Source organism: Fistularia commersonii, chromosome 19 (assembly GCF_037954325.1).
Source record: "Fistularia commersonii isolate RoL2024-O1a breed Wild chromosome 19, RoL_Fcom_v1.0, whole genome shotgun sequence".
NCBI lineage: Eukaryota > Metazoa > Chordata > Actinopteri > Syngnathiformes > Fistulariidae > Fistularia > Fistularia commersonii.
Window position 1 is genome coordinate 8,761,383 of NC_141302.1, and position 23,516 is coordinate 8,784,898.

General features: G+C 39.7%; 1 protein-coding gene across 7 annotated transcripts in view; it reads right to left on the minus strand.

The window, feature by feature from the left end:
* The window catches only part of kcnip4a (potassium voltage-gated channel interacting protein 4a), a 142,792-nt gene that overhangs the window by 22,642 nt on the left and 96,634 nt on the right, over positions 1-23,516 (minus strand). The window contains exon 1 of one of the 7 annotated variants that reach the window (XM_086165388.1): positions 9,663-10,401. The exons of the other annotated variants lie outside the window; for them this stretch is intronic. Within the exon in view, the coding sequence (XP_086021514.1) occupies positions 9,663-9,774 (112 nt within the window). The 5' untranslated portion in view covers positions 9,775-10,401. Of the gene's footprint in view, positions 1-9,662; positions 10,402-23,516 lie in introns of those variants that run through there. 7 annotated transcript variants of the gene reach the window in all.

The following is a 23,516-nucleotide window of genomic DNA, read 5'->3' on the forward strand; positions in this document are numbered from 1 at the left end:
GCTTCCCAAAGAAAGGGATATATAATATCAAACTAAAGGCTCTCAGAGTCACACAGGCTTCCCACTGCAGAAATTAGCAAAAGAATACACTCACATTGATTTGTCTTGCAGATTCAAATACTACTCACAAAACCAATCAAATTTCAAAGAGATTTTAAAAGGCAAGAACTTTTGCCTAAAAGGCAAGCAATTTTTCACTGTAGTTGAAGATTTTGAAAAATTGCAATCCTGCAATATTAACACCAAATAATTCTTGTGAGTTTGATGTCTGTTGTCTCAGCAACCAGGTTTTTCTCGCAAATTTCTCGTTGCATCTAAAGCATCACACTACTCATCTATCTGAAGGAGACTAAATGTATTTTAATTTGAACATACATAAATTTTATGCACCACATTTGCAACATTATTTGGGACTGATATCTCACAACAGCAGAATGCTAGATTAAAGAGCATCAGTTAACCACTAGCTGCATTTCTTGGTTTGACTAAGAATGTCTGCAGTATGTTGCAATCTCTGATACAGCCAAAGATATAGAATTCAGCATACGTTATATTTTCGAATGGTATAAAACAAATGACTGCCAACAACAATCATACAATTGCAGCAAAGGTGTAAAAGGTGCTGACTACAACTCTGGCCTTGCCAGTGGAAGATGTGCAGATTCAAGTCAGTACAAGAAACATAATTCATACACATTTTGTGTGTAATGAAAAAGGCTCACTTTGTATCAGATAAATCACATGGATGATGACAGCGGTGGATACAGAGCTGCTATTTATCCATATTTGGTTGGCCAAAATACAAATAAGCCCAAGTGGAGTCAGTGGAAGCAATATTTCACTGCTGTTATTTAATAAAACAGATTGCAGTTCCTTATGGCGGAATGCATGCGCACCATATGCACATGCACACAATCACACACACGGCCATGAAATAGAGTGAAAAGGAAAACAAAATTAAAGAGCGTCCAGAGTCTGTCTTAAAACTAAAGCCAATAGGGAACATTATCTAGAACATGAGCTGCCCTGAATGAAAAATATAAAAAACAACAACACTGTAAAACCAGTCTGTTGAGATATGAATTAACGTTATCTCGCAAATAACATCAAGTTATGAGACTGTCAGGGTTGAAAGGCAGATCTAAATAAATGAGTCCGAGTAGACTGTGAATAGCTCATCAGAAACGTCTGAAACGGAATGACTGAAGTCTAGATTATTCCTTGCTGGAGAACAGAAAGCAAAGCAAAGTAAAGTATGTTTCTATCGGCAAATGAAACCATCACCCTTAATTTTTGTACCACCGGTGAATTTGTGTGCACTTTTTTAATTACAAAAGATAAAACAAGCTTGGATGCATGCCTCTTACTGTGGGCCTGGATTAATAGTGAATTAATTGTGTATATTTTCACAACCATCCCAAAATTAACCAACAACCTTTCAGAGGTGCACCATTTCTGTTATAGGAAGTGTACTCACCCATAACAGTTAGGTATCTCCTCCAACAACACAAATTCCACACTACTGTGCATCATCAATGAATCATCACAGGGTATTGTGAGCTCACACCCATCTGTTGAATTGCTAACCAACAATTACAAGGGCACGAATAAATAATCTACAGGCCCTCTTTTCCCGTTCACCGCCTGTGCAATTTGATACCCTCAAGGAGGCGCTGTCGATCCCTATCGGCCCAGTTTTTTCCCCAACAGTGATTGGACTCTTTAGACTATCTAGACATTAGTATGTTCAAACTGTGATACTGTATACATTTGCTGTGCATCTGCATATTATCTATTCTCGTATATCAGGTGCTGCACCTGTCTTGTGACACTTTGAGTTGAAGTTGTCTAAGTTTGTTTCTTTTCTAAACCCTTGCAATACAGTGTTGTAGAGACTGTTTGGTGGCTAAAAATTACATCTGAGTGAGACTGTCTCCACTGACTGGGGACCCACTGCAAAGTGATATTGAGGAAGAACGTGCAGGATCCTTCGGAAATATGATGATGGGGATGAACAGTCATTGTTTTTTGTAACATAACTTTGTCATAGTTTGTATCTTTTAAAGGTTATAGAATAATATAGAATGTGCTCTGACATCCGTATGTTTAGTTTTCAGTTTTCTGCCTTTCCTTCTTCAGCTAGAGATGGGGCAAGAAAGAATGTAAGAGATTTATCACACCCCAGCTCCAAAGTTTACAGATTTCATGAACAAATACACCAAAAGACATCTAAGAATGACTGATTCCTATTCCTAGGAGAGTCATTTGTATTCTCAACTCTCTCAGCAAACTTACACCTGCAGTCACTCAAAAAAAAAGCCAGACTGACAGTTCATGGTTCAGCAAGAGTTCCAGAACCGGCCGTTTTAATTTTCTCCACACCAGCAGAGGATAATAGAAAGGAAATATCAAATTAACGACTGAGACATTGATATCAATAAAACTGAACATAATTCTTCTCAATATAACATGCTTTATCACTTCAATGCTACTTCTGTTGAAGTCCTCCCCCCCTGGAGGGTCACAAGTGTTTTTTTTATAGTATATGAAATATATTGAATCTTTAGGCTTCACATTTTTGAACTATGTATGTGAATGCAAAGTTTGATAGTTATAGGCTGCTTCTGATATTATCTGTTCTTTATATAATACTGAAGTTTCTGATTCTCAAAAGAGAGGGGTCTCCAAGAATGAATTGCAATGCCACAAATATTTTGAAACATTTATAACAATGTTAAATCTTGACCCCTCAGGTTACAGAAATTGACTCATTATTGAAGTTGGTATAATTCTCTGTACTATCTTGGCCAATGGAACAACATCAACCTTTATCACCAAAAGCAATAAAATTAATGTTGGATTTCTTTTCATGATATCCACAAGTGCAGATAAATTGCCCAAGAGTATCATTCTAACGATGCAATATCAATGATATTTGGACATATCGTGCAGACATTATTTTTTCAACACATTAAATTCAAACTGGCATGACCAAAATATTTGTTATACTCTGCAGGCATGCTTGAACAAAATCCAAACTTCCCCCCCCACCTCGAACTGAACAGCCTATAAGAGTCCTTGAAGTCTACATGTGATACACAAAAAGAGTGCTATGCCATGGACACATGACACACCTAGGAAGACGTCCACAGTAAGTAAAACTGCATGACACATCATATGAGTCAATGTACAGGAAAGGTTGGCTTGTATGGACGGCATTTGTCTCTTGCTTTATGATTAGTTTGGCACATTGGCACATAGACTTGCCCTAACCACTGGCCCCTTGTCGAGTTGTGACCATAGGGCCTTCAGTGTGGAGTCTCCACATTCTCCCTGAGATTCCTCTGGGTTCTCTGGTTCCTCCCTCCCTAGGTTCATTTATGACTAAATTGACCAGACATATAAAAGAGAGAGTGAATGGTTGTATGTATCTATACGTGGGTCTGTGATCAACTGGCGATGGTCTCACTAAATGGAATGGGCTCCAGGTCTCCTTGACCGTGACTGCAAGATTAGCCTGCACAAGGTATACATAATGAATAAATGAATGAAAGAAAGAGTTCTTTAACAAATTATTCTATCATTATGTATATATGGCTAATGTACAAAACAGTATTGATTTAATTACTGGTAGATAGAATATTTTCAACCAAAGACTTGATTTTCTAAAATTTTGATTGATTGATTGATTGAATTGATTTTCTTAAGTCTGCCACAGCAGATGACAAATGAAATTTCATAAAGTAAAAAAATGAAATATGAGAACTCTGTGAAGCGAATGGTTTCAAGATACTACAGAACTAAGTAGTAATGAGATTGACTCTCTTAAAGTCAGCACTTTCCATCCCAGTGCCCCAGTTCTCTATGGATTAGTGCACCAAACTGATGAAGTTTGTAGGGACACCAAAGTATTTCCAGCACATTTCCTACATCAAATATATTATCTACAATCAGTGAGAGGAAAGAATGAACCCTTGCTGCTAACTATCAAAGCAAAGATTAAATTAGCTATAAGGGTGGCACAGAACCACTGCATTATGCATGAGAACCTATGTCCTTGGATTAATTATAGAAAATGTTGGTACTAGGATTCCGTGACAACATGATTAATCTATCTTTTTTCAGCTAATTAAAGTCATGAAAAAGCTGAAGGAGCAAACTAGATGTATAGCCTTGATTGAAAAACTAAATGCCACGTTGCAGCTTCACTGCTCTGTGCAGATGAAACTTCATGGGAGAGTGAAACTTTGTTTTCTTATGCAGCACTTTATTCTAGTCTTCATTTTTTTTAAAGTTTGTAACTATTGTGGTTCACATTACTGATCTTTGGGATTCACGAATGTACCAAACCCCAAAAAGTGAACTCTGGTTTAATAAGATCTAGATAAAACTATACAATATGGGGCTCTGATGTGCAGTACATTACCCTGCATCCATCCACTGCAGCAGGACAGAGGGCATTTAATTAAATACATCTCAGAGAATACAATCTGACTCTTCCATAGGGAGCCTTAAGCACCGCCATCATCCCTTCCCAATCATTAGCTCAAACGCATGTGTCGTCCTCCCCCTATCAGAATTTATTATCTGTGATGTTTCCAATGTTTCCATCACGATTGATTGCTGAAGTGATACTTGTCTCCTTTCCTTTTCTGAGTCAAATAGAAAGGATCGTGCTTTCTGTCTATGCCTCCAATCACTCCATGCAGTTCTTACATCTAGACACACCGGAGGGTCTTATATCTTAGGTTGCTCAAGCAAAGGTTAAGTCAATCACGTCGCGGCTTGGAATAGGAAGAGAGCAAAACAACTAAAGGGTAATTGGCCTGCTGATTGTTTAAATTGCCCTTGGAACTGATTGGTAAGTGGATGGAGAATTGTAGTTCTGAGAAGAGCTGCTCAAAAAAAATATAACACTTCAGTCACTGTAACAAAGAACCTGTTTACACATTTGAAACATTCTTTGTAATGCAGACTTGTGGGTGTAAGAATGGAATTTATTTTCCAAATGGGGATTGCCAATTAAATTAACAACATTATGAAAAATCACTGATATGAATAAACTGTTTTTACTGATTGGACTTGGGTAATTGATGTGTGACACAAACAAGTCTTACAAAGACACATGGCAGAAATGAACATACATTTACACATAAAAAAATGCAGGAATTATTGCAATATTCTCCTGCATATCAAGTCCCTAACTGGTGATCTGCTTTAAAACAACAACATACAGCATATAAATTTTGTGAAATACTATTGCAATCAGCCTTGGAAACTAACCAACCACTGATGGCTTTGCATCCACAAGACACGATCATAATAAGGCAATTCTTTTTTTCTTCCAGAAGGTGTAGTCATCTATTTTACAGTTTGATTTAATGTTACAGCTCTAAACAACGACAATAAGCTTTTCAATTATAAGAGGAGATCACTACACATATTACTCACTAAAGCATTTTGAAATACCATATTTGAAGATGACATAGACAGTTATTGGATGTTACAAGCCAAATTCCATGGCAATGTATCAAAATTCTCAAGTTATTTAATAGAAAACCAAATATACCCTCATGAAGGGGATAGCCTAGAGAAAAGGTTCACTAATGTGACTGATGAATATCCTGGTGACAAAAAAATATTGAAAAATGAACGACAATTTAGTAAGCATATCTGATATCTCATTTACAACTAAACTACTAATTGAGGTAACAATATGACATTCGCAGAGCAACTACCATGTTTTCAATAATTAGGCTATTTAGTTTCCACATTAATGTAAATAAGATGCCTGCAATACAAACAGATGTTGTAATTATCTTTGTGGTCTTCAAACACACTTTCTGTACAACTCTGCTTTATACATAATTTTGTCCACCTGTAACAGCAACCTATTCATTGCACACGACATACATGTGCATGCACATGCAAACACAAACACACATGACAAGGTCTGGCAATAGAACTCAGAGAATGGGCAAGGTTTGTGCCGAAACCCATATCTGTAACTTAGCCATAAATATAAATCCCCCTCAAAGACAGTGCAAATACAAGAATCTTGTTAGCTTGATATCAATACAAAGATCCTTGTGACTTCAGCCCAGTAAAAGCAATCTAGCTGAAATTGACACAGCATTCCAACCCTGATCAAGTAAGAGCATAATGATGACTGTGTTTGTCTTTGTGAGTGTGTATGTGCATGTCTGCGTGTCCATCTGAGAGAAAGAGATTGTGGGGTGGTTGGGGGTTTGCTGTGCATCGCTGAACCACAGAATTATTTATCATTATTTGACAAACTGATTAGTCTGCAACCTACGGAGCTTTGCTCAGCACTTCACTGTATTGCCTGCATTGTGTAGGTGAAAGGGCAACTGCACATATGGGAGCAAGTCTGTTAATTTGAGACAAATAAAAAAGTTGACTCTGTACCCCATAACACTGCAACCTCTGCATCTAAGTTCTTCTCGTGACTGCGGACCTGGGGGCTGTGGTTTCACAACTGTGGTTCAAGGACTATATTGTCAAAAGGCTATTTTCATGATATGTATTTAAAAAAATATGAAGTGTTAAGGCATCGGATGTAGTTTTAATCAAGCAGTTGAGATTTTTCAGAAATACTCCTTTGATTGGTCATCTTCACCAAAAAAAACAACAGCCCAAAAACCCAATGAATAAAACAAAATAAAGCAATTTAAATATCAATTTAAATGTGCTTTTGCTGGTGTTGCTGGAAGCAGTTTTGTTTGTTTGTGTTCTTTTCTTTTTATCTCTCAGGATTCTGGACATTAAGACCGCCATGATAACTGAGTATTGTATAAGGCCTTGTCATGGTAGATCACACCACAGTTCAGGCAAGAAACTAGAAAATAAAATGACAAAATAGCCTCCAGCACACAGCTAATTCTGCAACAAGCGTTTCAATATAATGACCAAAGTCAACAAATGCATGACCCATGTTCAGTTTATATATAAAACACTGATTTTGTTTCATAATGCTCATTTGTAAGAGTGAGTGTTTTCCTGATCCACATTTTTTTTCCATCAATCTGCCCAAGGAAAACAAATGCCAATAAGCTAATTTTGATGCAGTTCCTTTTAAAAGTCAAACGGTCCCTGTAAATACCAATTAAAAACATAAAACAACATTAGCCTCGGGAAAGCTAGTTACATCATCGGACATTAGTCCTGCTGCCTATAACCAAAACTTAACATTAGTTCTTTCACTTAATGTATTCCAGGCTTTCCTCCTGCGTATAGTGCTGATGCAATAATCGTATTAATTTTCTGCAACACGGGAGCGGCTGCTAATAAACTTAACTTTGTTTAAAAACCTCATAGTCTCTGCAACAGAAGAAATCCGTGAAATGCTGTGTTGCTCCTTCGAGGCAAACATGTCCCCCATCCATTTAGAAATTTGTGACGACTTCATTTCCGCAAAGCCTGGAGATTCTACAGCAGTTGCCAGATGAGTGAAGCATTTGAGATACTCAAAGCAAACGTTCCCCCTTACAAATTTCCAACTCAGGTTTGCAATTCAGCTGAGAAGCTCCCTCAGCATCTACCATACAAAGGCTTTTAAAGAAAGACCTTTACCCCCTTGACGCCCCAGTAGGGCTGCTCAGGTGGCTGGCAGTGAAGGGATGTGATCATAGTGGGCAGTTCCCAGCTGTGAACATGTCAGACTCTATGAGTGTTAAACAAGGCGTGCATTCTCCATTTAAAAAAAAAAAGTTCCCAAGAGGCTTTATGAAAATAAAGATGAAAAAAAGATTAGATATTGTATTTGTTGCGGGCGGCATGGTGGCGCACAGCATGAAGGACCCTGGTTCGATCCTGACAATGGGACCTGTCTGAGTGGAGTTAGTGGTTCTCCCCGTGTCTGAGTGGGTCTTCCCTGGATTCCCCCACAGTCCAAAAACATTCAGGTTAGTTGGAAAATTGAGTTTAGTTGTTTTCGAGTTGAATGGAACCAATTAGGCATCATGATTATTGGGGACCTCCTCTTGCACTTATTTTTACACATATTTATGCTTGTTTTTAAAGATGATGAACCAGGTATCAAATTTACAACAGGGTATAGATTACGATAGGATAGCACAACTTTAAGTAATAAATAAATGCAGTATAAAAAAAATAATAATAATTTAAAAAATAAAAGAAATCACAAAATAAATCACACAGCTAAATGTGATTAGTATAAGTGATTGTAGTATTTTAGTTGTGTTTGCACTGATGCTGAATCCATTTCATAATTAACCAACAACTCTAACTATTACATTCTGAAAAAGGAAAATATTCTTGACTGTGGGGATGAATGGGTTTCTCTTTAACCATATAGTTATCAATGTGTTATTGAGTTCATTCTGGTTTTTTTTTAAGACAAGAAGAAATTCAATTTGAAAACCATCAGTTATAAATATGAATGGATGTATCTTGGTTGTACCCTGAGTGTTTGGATTCTAAGAGACACACAGTTTATTTCAAGATTTTAAAACTGAAAAAGTCTGAAAATCATTTCTAGACTTTTTAGAATCAAAAGTTGCCATCACTCATTGTCATCCCAGGCCACTAATATCAAAATGGTTTCCCAGCCCTTCTGTTCATGCCCCCTGCACAATATCAATATCTGCATTGACTGCTTATCTGTTTTCATGGGCTCATATTGCGGATAAGTAATTACACCTGAAGACACCTGAAATGCAGATAGCATCAACGAGAAAATGGCAGACGGCATGTTGACGCTGAGATCTGTATAATTTCACTAAAATCACTATCGTGTCAGCTGTGTTTGGATATGCCGGGGGGCGGGGGCGGGCAGTTTCAGCTCACCGCTGTTCAGTGACGCATGGAAACTTATGCTGAGCATGGGGGTCACAAATGCACATGCTCCCACGTGCATTTGAAATAACAGCTAATTTGCAGACGCGTGTTTCCTCTACCTAAACACTTCTCTCCAGTCAGGCCAGCTCTTTCAGGCTTAAATACCCTCACATCATAGATTAGAGTAAAAACATTTTCACCTTGCTATCTTATTCTGAATTTGGATACCAAACTCCAGATTGCATTAATGATTCCAATAAAAATATGATGTGTGTTTATTGAACTTTACACTGATAAATGGGCTCTCTGCTCTTTTGTGATGAAACAACTGCAGCGGTTCTCAACAAAACAGTTTATTTAGGCCTGACACTTTCTCTGCTGGGTGTTTTGCTGTGGCTGTGCTTGCATATATGATCGATTTTCCTTAAGCGCTCAGTGAGGAGCATAAAGTAAATATTTATTTTGCTGGCGCGACAGAAAGAAAAAAAGGAACTTGGGGGCTTCAAGCCAGTTTTCTCAGCTGTCATTCAAAAAAAATCCAATCACAAAGTTGCATCAGTTTTTTCCTTCCATGAATAAATTTCTTAAGTTCTGTCAGTTATCATATTCTGTCTTTCCGCAACTTTGATCCATGAAAGAGTCTGTTCCTTTGCCTATGCCTATTCATGCTTCTGTTATCTCAATCAACTAATTAGAGTCTGAAAAAGCTCCAAGACAAAGCCTACTTTGTTTGGTGAGGATATAAATTGAGATGAAAAAGCACTCAAAATGTTCATATTCCTAATCCATAAGCATGTAATGACTATTTAGCGGTCTCTGTGATGTTGTCATATGTGTCTTACCCTCTGAGAAGCTGATGAGCCCTAGAAGGTGCAGCAGCTTGATGGAAGCGAATACCAGCACCACAATGCCCACAGTTTGAAGCCCCTCTGTCTCCCAGATCGCATTCAGCATAGCTCCACCCTCAGCCCACTCAGCACCGACATATCCGGAGTCGAACCCGGAGCCCGACCCGGCCTCCTCACCCTCAGGACCGCTGCCAGGACCAGGACTTAGTATGCCACCTGGTCCTGCACTCCAGTTCCCCTGAACCCACTCCAGTGTTAAGCCGGCCCACAAGCACGTGCCGGGCGCCTCCTGGCACCCGACTTCTGTCTGCTTGGTCCCTAAATCCAGTCTGGGTGAGGTTAAGGCTTTTTGAGGTAGAGAGCGAGCCAGGAAAAACCTAGCCTCAAGTTTGTGAGAAGTCTGAAGTCATGACGGGTCTCTCTGATCTCGTGGGGGTCAGTGGTAATCGAGAAAAGCTGACTCAAAGAAGGATGACGTCCAAACTTGCAAAAAGAGAGGCCACTTGTAGTATCTCCTGTCCCCACAAATAAGGAGACATGTGGAAAACGGGAAGGCGAACTCTGTTCTCCTCTTACAGTTTGTGGCTCTCTCTGCTCTTTCAGGCACACTGATTGCCTCTCTGAGAAGTATCGGGAGGGAAGATGAGAGGGAGTGGATATGAGCAGGGGAGTGAGAGGGAGGGGAGATGAGGCAGGGGCGGAGAGAGAAAGAGAGGTGTGCTTCTGGGAGATACACAACAGTGCATGAGTTACACATGCGCATATCAAACATTGAAGTGCAGATCGTGAAATGCAAATACACCTCTGGTCCAAGCTTTTCTTAGGACTCTGGTACTGCACTTCTTTTCATGTCACCATGACAAGGTGTTGTTTTCAGGTGCACTGGTTGAGTTCAGAGTTTAATGCAAAAAAAAAATGTTCATTAAAATCCAGTGAGAAAAAAAATACATCAATGGTATTCTTAACAGAGTTTGAAAGTGAAGAACTTTACATTTTCAATTGAAGGGTTTCAAGTTTGATTTTTTTCAAGTAATTAAGCACAAATGTACTCTTTGTATGGCACACATTAAAAATATAGTCAAAGTACCACATATCTATACAATTCAGTTTTTTATCTCTTGTGTCTCAGCCATTACAGAAGCCATAAGAAGTGCTGATTTGTTGATATTGTCAACACACACACACACACACACACACACACACACACACACACACACACACACACACACACACACACACACACACACACACACACACACACACACACACCTTGATCGATCAATTTCAAGTCTCTATTTGTTATCTTGGTAAGATGACAATTTCTCAAAATTCATAGATAACCTATGAAGCACTCCTAAACAAAACAGAAAAAAAAGGAAAAAAAAGAACAGAAATCTACATCTTTTTGCAACTGGTGCTTTTCAATTTGGTTATCTTAGGGTGATTGAAAGGAAATATATGTTAAAAGAAATTGGCAGGGGAAGGTTGAATTTTAATGTTTTATATTCTTCTGTAAATGTTATTATTTGCTTTATTCAAAAGAAATGGGACAGACTGATATTTGCATAATTTGTGTGGCTGATTTGTGTATCAAATGAGTGAGGATACCACCATCTACTGGCCCTGAGTGGACTGTTTGTTACCGTTGCCCACCTGCAGACTCAGTCTTCTCCTGACATTCCTCACCACTGAGAAGTGAAAATCAGCTCTATGAATGTGGAATAAATTGCTTGTTTGGCATTTGACCTAATATTTCTGCATTTAAAACGCATCAGAATACATCTTTGAAATGCAAGTTCAGAATGTACACTTCTCAAAAGTATCTGTACCCAATTAAATTATTTGGAGTAAGTCACCTACAGCTGCACTTTGCTTATTTTCATTCCATTTGCAATGAAGTCAACCCGAGATCATTCATGTAAATGAACCAAACTTATTTTGGCACGGTGAAAGAAAAACTTACTACTTACTCAATTGACACAAATGATGAATGTTCAATAAGGGGTGGATTATTTCACTCAGTCCACCCTCTGCTGCTGCTTTATGAGCAAAGCTGAAATGGAAATGAGGAATGGGACTCCACTCCCTTTTCTACAGTTGTTGAATTATTGAAAATGATCCTCTTCAGAAAAAACAACCAATATGATTTTCTCCCACTCCCATCCAATTTTATCTTGATACTTACGACCACGTGATTATTTGTGTTGTTCATTTTTCAACACAAAATCAATCAGTTTTCGGGAATTGGATAGTCTGATTCAGTAATTTCAAACCATCTTACTCCTGATTATTGAAGGTAAGAGTTTCTCCTCAAGAACAACTATATTGACCCATCAATATAGAAGGGACGGATCTCTGGAGCACCTGGCTGCTTGGAGCACACTGGAGTTGTCACACAGTTAATCAGAGAAGCCCATGAAAACAGAGGCAAACTAGCTGTCTTGTGGTTGGGCCTGGACAATGCCTACGGGTCCATACCGCACAAACTGGTCGAGCTAGCTTTGCACTTCCATCATGTTCCCGATAAGATCAAGAACCTCATCCTGGATTACTACAATCATTTAAGGATGAGAGGGTCACTTCTGGGTTAGAAACACAAGACTGGCATTGCATTGGGAAAGAAATAACAACAGGCTGTACTATCTTGGTCATCCTTTTTTGCACTAACCATGAACATGGTGCTCAAGTCAGCCGAGGTGGAATGCAGAGGGCTCCAGGCCAAGTCAGGTGTACGACAGTCCCCAATGAAAGCCTATAAGGACGGCCTCGGTCCCAGGGTGCAGGTGGATCCTACAAGGGCTCAAGAGATTCATTAACTGGGCAAGGATGAGTTTCAAGCCCTCAAACTCAAGATCCATGGTGCTGAAGAAGGGGAAAATGATTGACAAGTTCCAGTTTCCCATTTTAGGAAATGTCATTCCAACCATCACAGAGCACCCTGTCAAGAGCTTGGAGAAACACTTAAACTCCAGCCTTAAAGATTAATCCGCCATCCAGAAGTCCAGCAAAGAACTTGTAACACGGCTCCCCAGGGTTGAAAAGTCTCCTCCCCCCCCACTCTTCGAAGAGTGAAACACCCTACTGCCCTCTTTGGTCTTGAAGAAGCTTTTTAGAACATCTCCTCAAATGCAACCAAAGGCCCTGGTTGATGGTCACTATCGGTGGTCCAACAACCAGGTGCTTAAGGCAATCGCTGAGTGCTTAGCCTCAGCCATCAGCTACAGCGAACACTATCATGCTCCAAAGAAGGCAGTCTCCTTCATCGAAGCTGGAGAGAACCCCCAAGCATGCCAACATGTAACATCAGGCCTCTTTCACACGGCATCTGACTGGCAGCTGCAGGTTGACCGGGGAAAGCAGCTGAGGAAGATGCAACAACAACTCTCTGTCCAGATATGATCATCACCTCTGAGGCTTCAAAACACCTGATCATACTGGAATTAACAGTGCTCTGGGAAGAACGAACTGAGGAAGCCAATGAGAGGAAATGAACCAAATACCAGGAGCTGGTGGAGGAGTGCAGGCAGAAAGGCCGGAGAACCTTCTATGAGCCCATAGAAGTTGGCCGTAGGGGTTTTGCAGGACGCTCTTTGCAAAGTTCTGAGTTGCTTGGGCAATGTAGGCTGCATAAAAGTGGTCCCTTACATCCGCATGCAAAGCCACAGAGAAGGTCACCGAGTGGCTTTGGATTGAGATCCTGATTGGATTGCTAATGGGATGCAGGTTGGGACTTGATCAACCCCAGCTGGGTCACCTGGGCCAGGGTGTATGATGTTGCAAGACCTGAAACACCATAAGACCCCAATACATAACTGAGGATGCGTCCTGAAGGTGTTTCTGGTATATCTAGAGCATTAAACTATCTTTTATCCTTTTACCTGAATTTATTGTGTATGACTGCAGTCCGTAATGGGCGACTGAGGTATCAAAAAATTAGCGCTGTAAAGACTAATCACTAAAGTGAGTTCTTGTTGAACCAAAAATTAGTATTGAATCAAGCCCAAACATATAAATAAACATATACATATCTGCAATCCAAAGGAGACAAACTTACAACAATCATACACTCTTGTTTGTATTTATATTTGATAAATATAAATAAATGAATTTGAACAATATAGGAAAAAATATAGTTCTACTAATTTGATAAGTGACGACCAACTGATTCATTTCAATGCAGACCAATCAAAGTTGGGCTCCAGTACAAATACATAGATTTTTTCACCACACCTTTCACAAAAGCCACTTTTGCAAATTATGTAATAAAATCCTGTTTTGTATGTGAAAATTGATGTCACTGAATTTCTGCTGCATTTCATCTCTAGGGATATTTTTTGGAATCATTAAATTTCTAAATATTTCAAAAAATTGTTTCTTGGGAAACTCGAGTTGGAACGCGAGTTGGAACTTCTTTTTGAAAAGAACCCACAGTAGATTAAAATAAATTGTTCAACCCCAAACCACCCATTGGCAAGGGGAATTTTGGCTTGCTGCTCTGCCAGGCGGTGCAGTATTGTGCATGGACTGTTGGGATTATTCTGTGCCTCCTGGGCCGCAACATCCAACTCAACAATGCTGCCAACATGTGGAAACTCGTGCAACATCAGTGATGCCACAGCACAGTGACAGCCAAAAGCTCAGTTTGCTCAAAGCAAAAAGCTTCCTAAGGCATTGGATGAGCTGCATCAGTTTTCCCTCTGCCAATGACTCGGCTCTCCATTCCCTCCGATAGACCCATGGTTAATAAAACATAAAGAAACAACAGAATACAGGTACTAAAACCAACCTATGAATTATTGAAACTGTGGTTGGGGGTGAGAAAAAAAGGCATATGGAAATGTCTTTCTTTGTCCAGCGATAAGAGGGGGTTTGTAAAGGGTTCTGACAAGTAAATATGGCAGACGGCATCTCGCTCCATTAAAATCAAACAAATTCCAAATAATCACCATTGTAACGGCACTGCCTGTCAAAAAGATGAAGGAGCATGGAAATTGTGAAGAGTGTATGGACCTGACAGGGCTATTTTGTTTTTGAGAATTAAAAGTTAGAAAATGATCTATAATGTGCTCAAATTGAAAATAAAAGACATGTTGACACTGTTTGAATGTCAAAGATTTGAAACAAAAGGGACCGTTATATCATGCATGGAAATCAATGAGGAACATTGATTACTCATTAAATTTTGCCACAGAGATCTCTTCCTGATAAATATTGTAATAAAAGAGTCATATATTATTCAACAACTGAACAATTTACATGTGATTTAATTCACCTGACATTTGAAAATAACAGTTAAAATATTTTTTATTCAAATTTACCTTCATTATATTTGGAGGAATATCTGGTTTATCACAGTTGACAGTTTGCTGAGCTTTCCCTTCATAAAAGAACAGCTCAGAAAATAAAGAAAAATGTTTGCTGCATAGAATCGTTTTTGTCCAAAATGCAACAATACAACAATATTTCCTGTCTGAAAAAAATCGCTATTTTAAATCATATTTAAAATTGTAATGAATTATGTCTGTTATTGGGTTTTAGATCCTTTCTTGTTCATTTACTGAACTGTGTAAGTGTCAGGCTCATAAGAGGGCCTTTGCTGAGATCTCTTGAATACTGTTGCTTCATTTTGACTGGACAAATACTTGTAATAACACCAGGATTGACACAGCAGCCTCAAAGGTGTTTGTAGATGGAGCCATGAGATCAAGAGAAGGATGTGCTCAATTTATCGAGAATTTAGATTTAATCAACAAGGCACAGCAATATGGGTGAAAAAAAAAACGCCTTCATGTCCAGAGGTCACTGTATCGAGCTATGTTATGGAAAACTTAATGTCAGTAAAAACACATTAATCTGAGTGGGACCAGGTTAGGGTAATGACGTGTCACGAATATTTATCAAAAAAAAATCGGACACATCATCATTGATCAGACCCCTATAATTTTAACATCTTCAACAATTTCTAATGATTTCTTAAATTGTAAAATTGTCTTACTATCTATAGATGTGTATTCTTTTTTCATTAGTGAGCATTAGTAATAATTTATTTTAGGAACTTTTGATGTGATAATTTCCCATCCAACCTGAACCTGTCATGTCATCAAGTAAAGCTGAAATCGCCACCCACAATCATCGCTACACTGAAGGATTAAAAAAACGGCTTTGCAGACCGTCTGGAATGTCTGATGTGTATCATCTGGACTGTAGCTTGAAATGTCATGAATCCCAATGGTGTGGTGTGTCGCCATGTCCATGGCCAAGGTCCTTATCTGTGTAATGAACTGGATAAGTCTGACTGACAAACCGCGGCCTTTTTGTTCCAATATTTCTGTGATGACAGTGATAGACATTGATTTTGGAGGGGAGATGGTATGTTCTTCTTCACTCATATGTCACCAGTTTCCTCAAGGGGAGAATCTTATCACTCCTTTTCCAAGAAGTTTGGTAATTAAGGATAGGACAGGTTGAAAAATTGAAAAATTCAATGTGTCCGTCAAACACTGAGGAAAAAAAAAAATATATATGTGTCTATACACACACACACATCCATCCATCTCGTCTACCCCTTATCCTACACAGTATCATGTAGGATGCTAGTACCTATCCCAGCTATCACTGAGTGAGAGGCGGGGTACTCTCTGGACTGGTTGCCGGTCAGTTTTTCCAATTAAAGTGTTGCGTGTTTTCGGACTGTGAGAGGAAACTGGAGAACCTTAAAAAAAAAAACATGCAGACATGAGGAAGAACATGCAAACTCCACAGAGTCGGAATTGGACCAGGGTCCTTTTTGCTGTGAGGTAGAAGTGCTAACCACCGTGCGCTCTCTCTCTCTATATATAAGAGAAGAAGACTATATGCATATACTGTATATATACATATAGTCTTCTTCTCCTTAGGGGTCGCCACAGCAAATCAACCTTCGCCATTCAGCCCGATTCTCTGTATCCTCTCTCACACTAACTACCTTCATATCCTCTCTCAATACGTCTATAAATCTTCTCCCTGGTCTTCCTCGAGACCTCCTGTCTGGCAGCTCCAATTCCAGCATCCGTCTACCAATATATTCACTATCCCTCCTCTGTACATGATCGAACCACATCAGTCTGGCTTCTCTGACCTTCTCTCCAAAACACCTAACATGTGCTGTTCCTCTGATAGACTCATTCCTGATCCCATCCATTCTGGTCACTCACGAAGAGAATCTTAGCATCTTCATCTCTGCAACCTCTAGCTCTGCCTCTTGCCTTTTTGTCATTGTAACTGTTTGGAGGCCATATCACTATCACTGGCTCACCACTGTCTTGCACACTTTCCCTTTCATCCTGGCTGATAATATTCTATCGCATAGCACCCCTGACACTTTTCTCCATCCATTCCAAGCTGCTTGAACCTGCCTCTTCACCTCTTTTCCACACTCAGTTGCTCTGGACATTTGGCCTCAAGTATATATATACCGGTATGCATATATATATATATATATATATATATACACACACACACACATACATATACATACACAAACCTACACACATTGTATATACAGTACAGTATGTGTGTGAATACAGTAAACAAGAACATATTATAACTCCCAGGCAAAACCATTACTAAAGGAAGCGAGAGCTATTGAATTGTGGACCCTTTAGGCTCTGACATGGAGCTTGAGAAAAGTAAGCGAGGGTAACAAACCTGCTTATTTTGTTTTACTATAAAATGGATAATCCATATTTATGTGCCATCGAGTCACTTTTCATGAAGTGCTGGGCAAGTGTTATCTTTCGTGAGGAAAATGAAACTAGGAGTGGGGGAGCTACCTCAATTCAATGGTCATCAATCAAATCCATGGCACCTTCTTACGTGTCATTGACCAGTTAAGAAGGCAGACACAAGCTCATCACACTGTTTACACGTTGGCTTGGGGTACAGACTGGTGATATAATTAAGTAACACCTGCAGCAATTTGAAAGTGGAATTAGTGTGTGGCTTATGTTTTCCAAGGAATATCAAAATGAGGCTGTCATGTTTACTGAAACGAAGCCTGAGAAGGGGAAGGTAATTATGAGCTGTGAACTGGGGCAACCCATGAAGACTCAGCGAGTGTAATCAGCCATGGAGGGCTGTGGGTGGGGAGGGGGTGACTCAGATACCCAGGACTTTGTTTGAGAACCCGGGATTATGCGGCTCATTGTTTTTTCAAGCATGCATCGTCATAGTATAAAAGTTTTACAAAATTCAAGCTTTATTGCAATATAGATGCATAATGCAGAGGCATAATAAAAGTTCAAGAAAAGGAAGGAAAGTTTTTTTTTCCTTCTTTTTTGAGTTTCATATCTTGATGGCAAATATCACAATATATTACATTTTCTGTGAAACCTGTGGGATGTGAAGTATTCCTATCAGTATCAGCCAGTTTAACCAAAAAAATAAAAAATAAACTGAATAAGAGGTGCCCTAATTTTAGATGAAAGCTCTTCCTGTTCTTTTTTTCAGTCTGATCTTTCTTAAACTCAAATGTTGTGGATCCCCCCATCTCCCATTCTATTTGTTGATCACTTAAGACTGTTTTGTAGAGAACACAAATGGGATTACAAGTAACATAAACCATGGCCATGTAGCTTTTCTGCAATCTTTTTGCAACAGATGACATCTTTAGAAATGATTGAGGGAAAGGTCTATCTTTTGATATATATTCGTTCTATGGTCTGATGGTACATTTCTTCATATTGCACAGCCTTTCACGATGTAGTCAAATTAAAATTTACAGAATTAAAAGAAGTACATCTATATCGTTAAAATCCAGCTGCAGTGCTTTGATGAAACGCTCCTATTCCTTTCACTTGATGTAAAAATCATTATTCGGAGACTGACTTCTGGAAGGGACATGGCTAAATGCATAATACCCTTTAAAATATGAGTGTCATGTTTTCCTGTGCTCACATTTTGTTAGTTTCTGAGACGTGACCATGCTTCACGGTAGCCAGCCTCATCTCTACAGCAGGATCCGCAAGATTTTTATCAGCAACCTAATTCAATCCAGATGATTAGTTTCCCCGTGAAAAGGAAAAGTAAATGGCATTGTCTGCAAATGGACAGTACCACAAAGCTTCAGGGCTTCGTGCTGGAGCTGATAACATTGACCTGCTTGTCTGTGTGTCTTCACCGTATGAGCTTCAGTATGTCTCTCTGGCAGCTCTCTGTGGAAAACACGTGCAGGCACAGGACAAGACAAGGGTCGTCTGTGCCCAGTCAGCCTGTCATCTGATTTACTGTGTGTTATCCTTCGATGGCAAAGTGCCAGTCAGACTGAGCTTTAAGTCGAAAGGTCAGTGAAGAATATGCATTTGGAGTAAAACAGTACAACAGAGGCAGACTAGAGGGTATATAACCACAGAAAGAACACAAGAGTGCTGGAGCCAAATGTCTGGATGAAAGATATAGTGGAAAAAGTTGAACAGCAAGTAACAGAATCAGAGGAAATCAATAGTGTTTTTTCCATTAACCGGAATCTTGGTTGTTTGTCTAACTGGTTCTGTGTAGCTGATATTGAAGTGATTGGTAGTTTATTTTTAGATTGAGAGGAAGATAAATAGATTGCATGTAGACTGACAGTCTCTCCAAATTTGAGGATAATTTAAAACACAGGCCGTATTAAAATAGGAAAAGCTCTGCTGAAGAAAATGTATGCAATGCAGTGCTGGAATTAGAAAAGCCTTTTGGATTTCGATACAGATGAAACACATGGACACTGGGAACTCTCTTGAACTGAGTAAAAATGGAAGAAATAGACACCAAAGTCTGACAGGCTCCTGATGCAACCATAATAACTAAGGACATATAAATGTTGTTTGAGGAAGAACGTTTGCTATGTTTGGCCTTAAGAGCTCTCTCTCTAAAAGCTGTCGATATTTCCAAAGTTCCTTTCTGAGCAAAGTTTCAAGTTACATTGCTACTGACAGGAAGAGATAATGACAACTTCTTTTTCCTTTCCACTGTTTCTTCAGGGGTCACAACAACAAATATCTGTCTCCATCTAACCCTACTCTCTGTATTCTCTCCTCTCACACCAATTAACTTAATGTCCTCCTTCACTACATCTATAAATCTTCTCTTCATTCTTCCTCTGGGCCTCCTGCCTGGCAGTTCAAGCCTCATCATCCTTCCACCCCTACATTCAATTTCCCTCCTCTGTACATGACCGAATCATCTCAGTCTGCCCCCTCTGATAGTTTCTGCAGAACATCTAAGATGTGCCGTCCCTTTGATGGATACATTACTGATTCTATCCATCCATCCCCGATCAAGTGCCACAGTCTCATGACTATCTTGCACACCTTTCCTTTCAGTTTCGCAGATAGTCTTTTATCACACATGACACCTGACACTTTGCTCTGCTCGTTCCAACCTCCTTGCACAAGTTTCCTCACCTCTTTTTTCCACATTTTCAATAGCTCTGGATTGTTGACGCCAAGTACTTAAAATTCTTCTCTACTCACCGTAATTCCATGTTACAATTTCCCTTGGGCCCCTCTCATTCACACACATGTATTCTGTCTTGCTGCACCTGATCTTTATCCGTTTGCTTTCCATTTCCAGAGCATTCCTGGATTTCCCCCCTGCTTCCTGCTCTCACTACAAATCACAGTGTCATCTGCAAACATCGGTGTCCATGGAGATTCCTGTCTAACCTCATCGGTCAGTCTATCTGTCATCATTGCAAACAAGAACGGCTCAGAGTTGATCTCCGATATGAATTCCTCTGTCACATCTAAGGCACACCTTGCATACTGTCTTATAGCTGTTATACATGTCCTGAACCAGTCTAAAATACTTCACTGCCATCCAGACTTCCTCACTCAATACCACAGTTCAGCACCTGGCACACTGTTTTTCAATCTATCGGTACATACTGCTGCTCACAAATGCTAACACTGCCTTGTATCGTGGGTCTCATCATTGTGGAGGTCACCCTCTATAGTTACAACAAATATGCATGTTTCCTTTAATCTTGAAAGTTGGCATAAGTATATTTATTCTCCATTCCATAGGCATTCTCACACTATCTAAAGTCCCATTGACAATATAGTCAAAAACTCTGCAGCTAGCGCTCCTAGACACTTCCATACATCCACCAGTATATCAACATGATCAACTGCCTTGCAACTCTTCATTCTCTTCAATGCCAGTCACCTCTTCCAATCTGCATTCCCTTTCAAGCATTGCAAGTCCATCCCATCTCTATCTCTTCTTTGTCAACCGTCATAAATCGGTCTTTCCCTCCTCACTTTCCAACCCAGTATCCAAGTCATCGTAGACCCTCTCCCTGTTCTTCTGTCTGTTCTCTTCAGTTCACTCAGTGTCCCACTTTGTCTTAATAACCTTTTTCTCTGTGTACACTTCTGTTCTTCCTCATTCCACCAACAAGTGGTGACCTTCATTCCACACCAAATCCTCTCCTGCCTGTCTACCTGATCACACTAGCTGCATTTTTTAGTAGCTCTTCCTGACCATTCAGAGCCTTTCTCAACTTCTCCTTGAAAACCACAAAGCACTCTTCTTTTTTAAGCCTCCAACCTTTTGTTCTCTGCACTACCTTTGTGTTCTTGAGCCATCCTCAACTACTATCAGGCTACACTCCCAGGTACCACTGCTTTTCAGTCACTGATCTTCACATTATATCCTTTCTGGGATACTGGAATAAGTATTCCAGAAAAGGCGTTACGCAAAGTCTACCTCCATCCGTCCATCTCTACTTCTATCCTGAATATCAAACCTTCGAATCACTTTTTCATCACCTCTGTTACCTGCGTCAACATGTCCATTGACGTGTGCACCAATTATCACTGCCGCCTCTGGGGATTCTCTGCATCCTTTCATCTAACTTACTTCAGAATTTCTTCTCCCCTTCCATCGTATGCTCTACCTGTAGGTGGCTTAAATTCTGTGTCTAAGCCTCTAGGCTTCCTCCCTATTCACCTGGTTTCCTGGAGACAAAGTTTATCCACCTTCTTCCTCCACATTATGTCAACCAACTCCCTGGCTTTTCCAGTCATTATCCCAACATTCAAAGTCCCTTCTCTAAATCCTTGATTCTTGCATTCCTATTCTCTCTTATCCCACGGACGCCCCTCCTCCTCTCGTCCTATGACGCACAATGGCCCAATATCTCCCAGCGCACTGTCGGTTATCTGCCCCAATGGTGGTCGTTAACTCAGCCCTTGACTGATCTGGCATGAATGACATAGATTTGAAATTCATGTTGAGTTTGGCACAGGTTTTATGCCGGATAGCCTTCCTGACTCGACCCCCTGCATTGATCTGGGCTTGAGACCAGCACAATGAGATCACCCCCTTGGTGCTGTGTAGGAAGAAATAATAGCTAAACCGCTGACAAAGACCCATCACAGTAGCACCAATTCTGTGGTGCTTAAACTTTAATAATGTGAACAGAAATACGTTGGGTTATTTAGAAACTGCTCAAAGACAATTGCTCACATTCCCAGCAGTGCAGGCAGCATACTAAAGGTGGAGGGAGAAGAGATTTGCATCAAAAACTGACAAGCTTGTTAAATATAAAAAAATTCCCCCATTATTTTTGCTCTTTAATATAACACAAATACGATGTCACATCTATCCATCATCGATAATTTGTCAGTTGGGTCAGACAGTAATGTTTGATGAGAGAGCAAATAGAACTATAACAAAGTAGATTTCTTCTATCCAGAAAGTGAGATGGATTGCATCTGTGGAGTCTTGACTGGTGACACGTTGACAATCAGCTAGTGGATGAAAATAGATTTTGCGCTGGCTGAGTTGTAAAGCAGCCTTTGTGGCTCACATCACATTGGTCAAAATATAAGTGGACTGTTGACACAGGTCTCATTTTACTCTCATTTTATTTGCCAGTCTACATCACCTGTCAACTAATGGGTGTTGGACAATATCCTACTTTGTAAATTGTCTTTTTTTCTCACATGAAATATTTTGATTGTTTTTACACGTTAATGTGTTGCAAGCTCCACATTTGAAGCTTCGACAACAACAACAGAGAACCTAGGAAAATTTAGAGATCACTGATGATAAATAACACTGGGCAGAAGCCCAACAGGCTCGCTTTGATTGCTCACTCTGACTTGAATAAGAAGAAAAGTGCTTCCTCTCAAAAACCTTCTGGGAAGATTTTTGGGATCTTTAGAAAAATACAGACTTAGCAGCCACATTGCGTTTACATCCCATATTCATTGGTTATATCTATTAATGTGGAAACTCTAATCCAGTCCAGCACATTTAAGTATTGAATTTCTCCTGTGATTGAAAACTTTACAATAACACTACTTTTTGTTGGACAGATGCCATATATTACTGATGCCATCGGCTCAAATTCAGAGACAATCTTCACTCTTTCAGGAACTGACCCACAAGGTGTTCTTTCGAAGCATGCTATGCCCTTGTCATCCATTGTTCAGAGCTCTTTGGAGCTGAACCCACACTGGTCACAAGGTTTTACAGTATGTGAATACACTGTTCAAGCTAAAACAAACTGTAATTAAAAGTTTTTGCATCGTAAAGTGCAATGCTATGTAGAGGTGAGACATCTCGAGATAACAAGCTGACAAGTTGATTGTTGAAGTGAAGGTCACATTTGAGTGGACTAAGGTTATCCCTTTCATGCACTGGATCCGGAGATAAGATGAGACAAAAGGGAGCACTGGAAGGCCGTTCCAAGTTCCAAGACCCTCATTAAATGCCAGTCACTCCCAAATGAAAACATTATATCCTGTGTGCCTGCATGCAATTCTAAAAGGAGTAGAATGTGCTGTAAAGCAAATCCTCTTCCAACCACATTTTTAACAA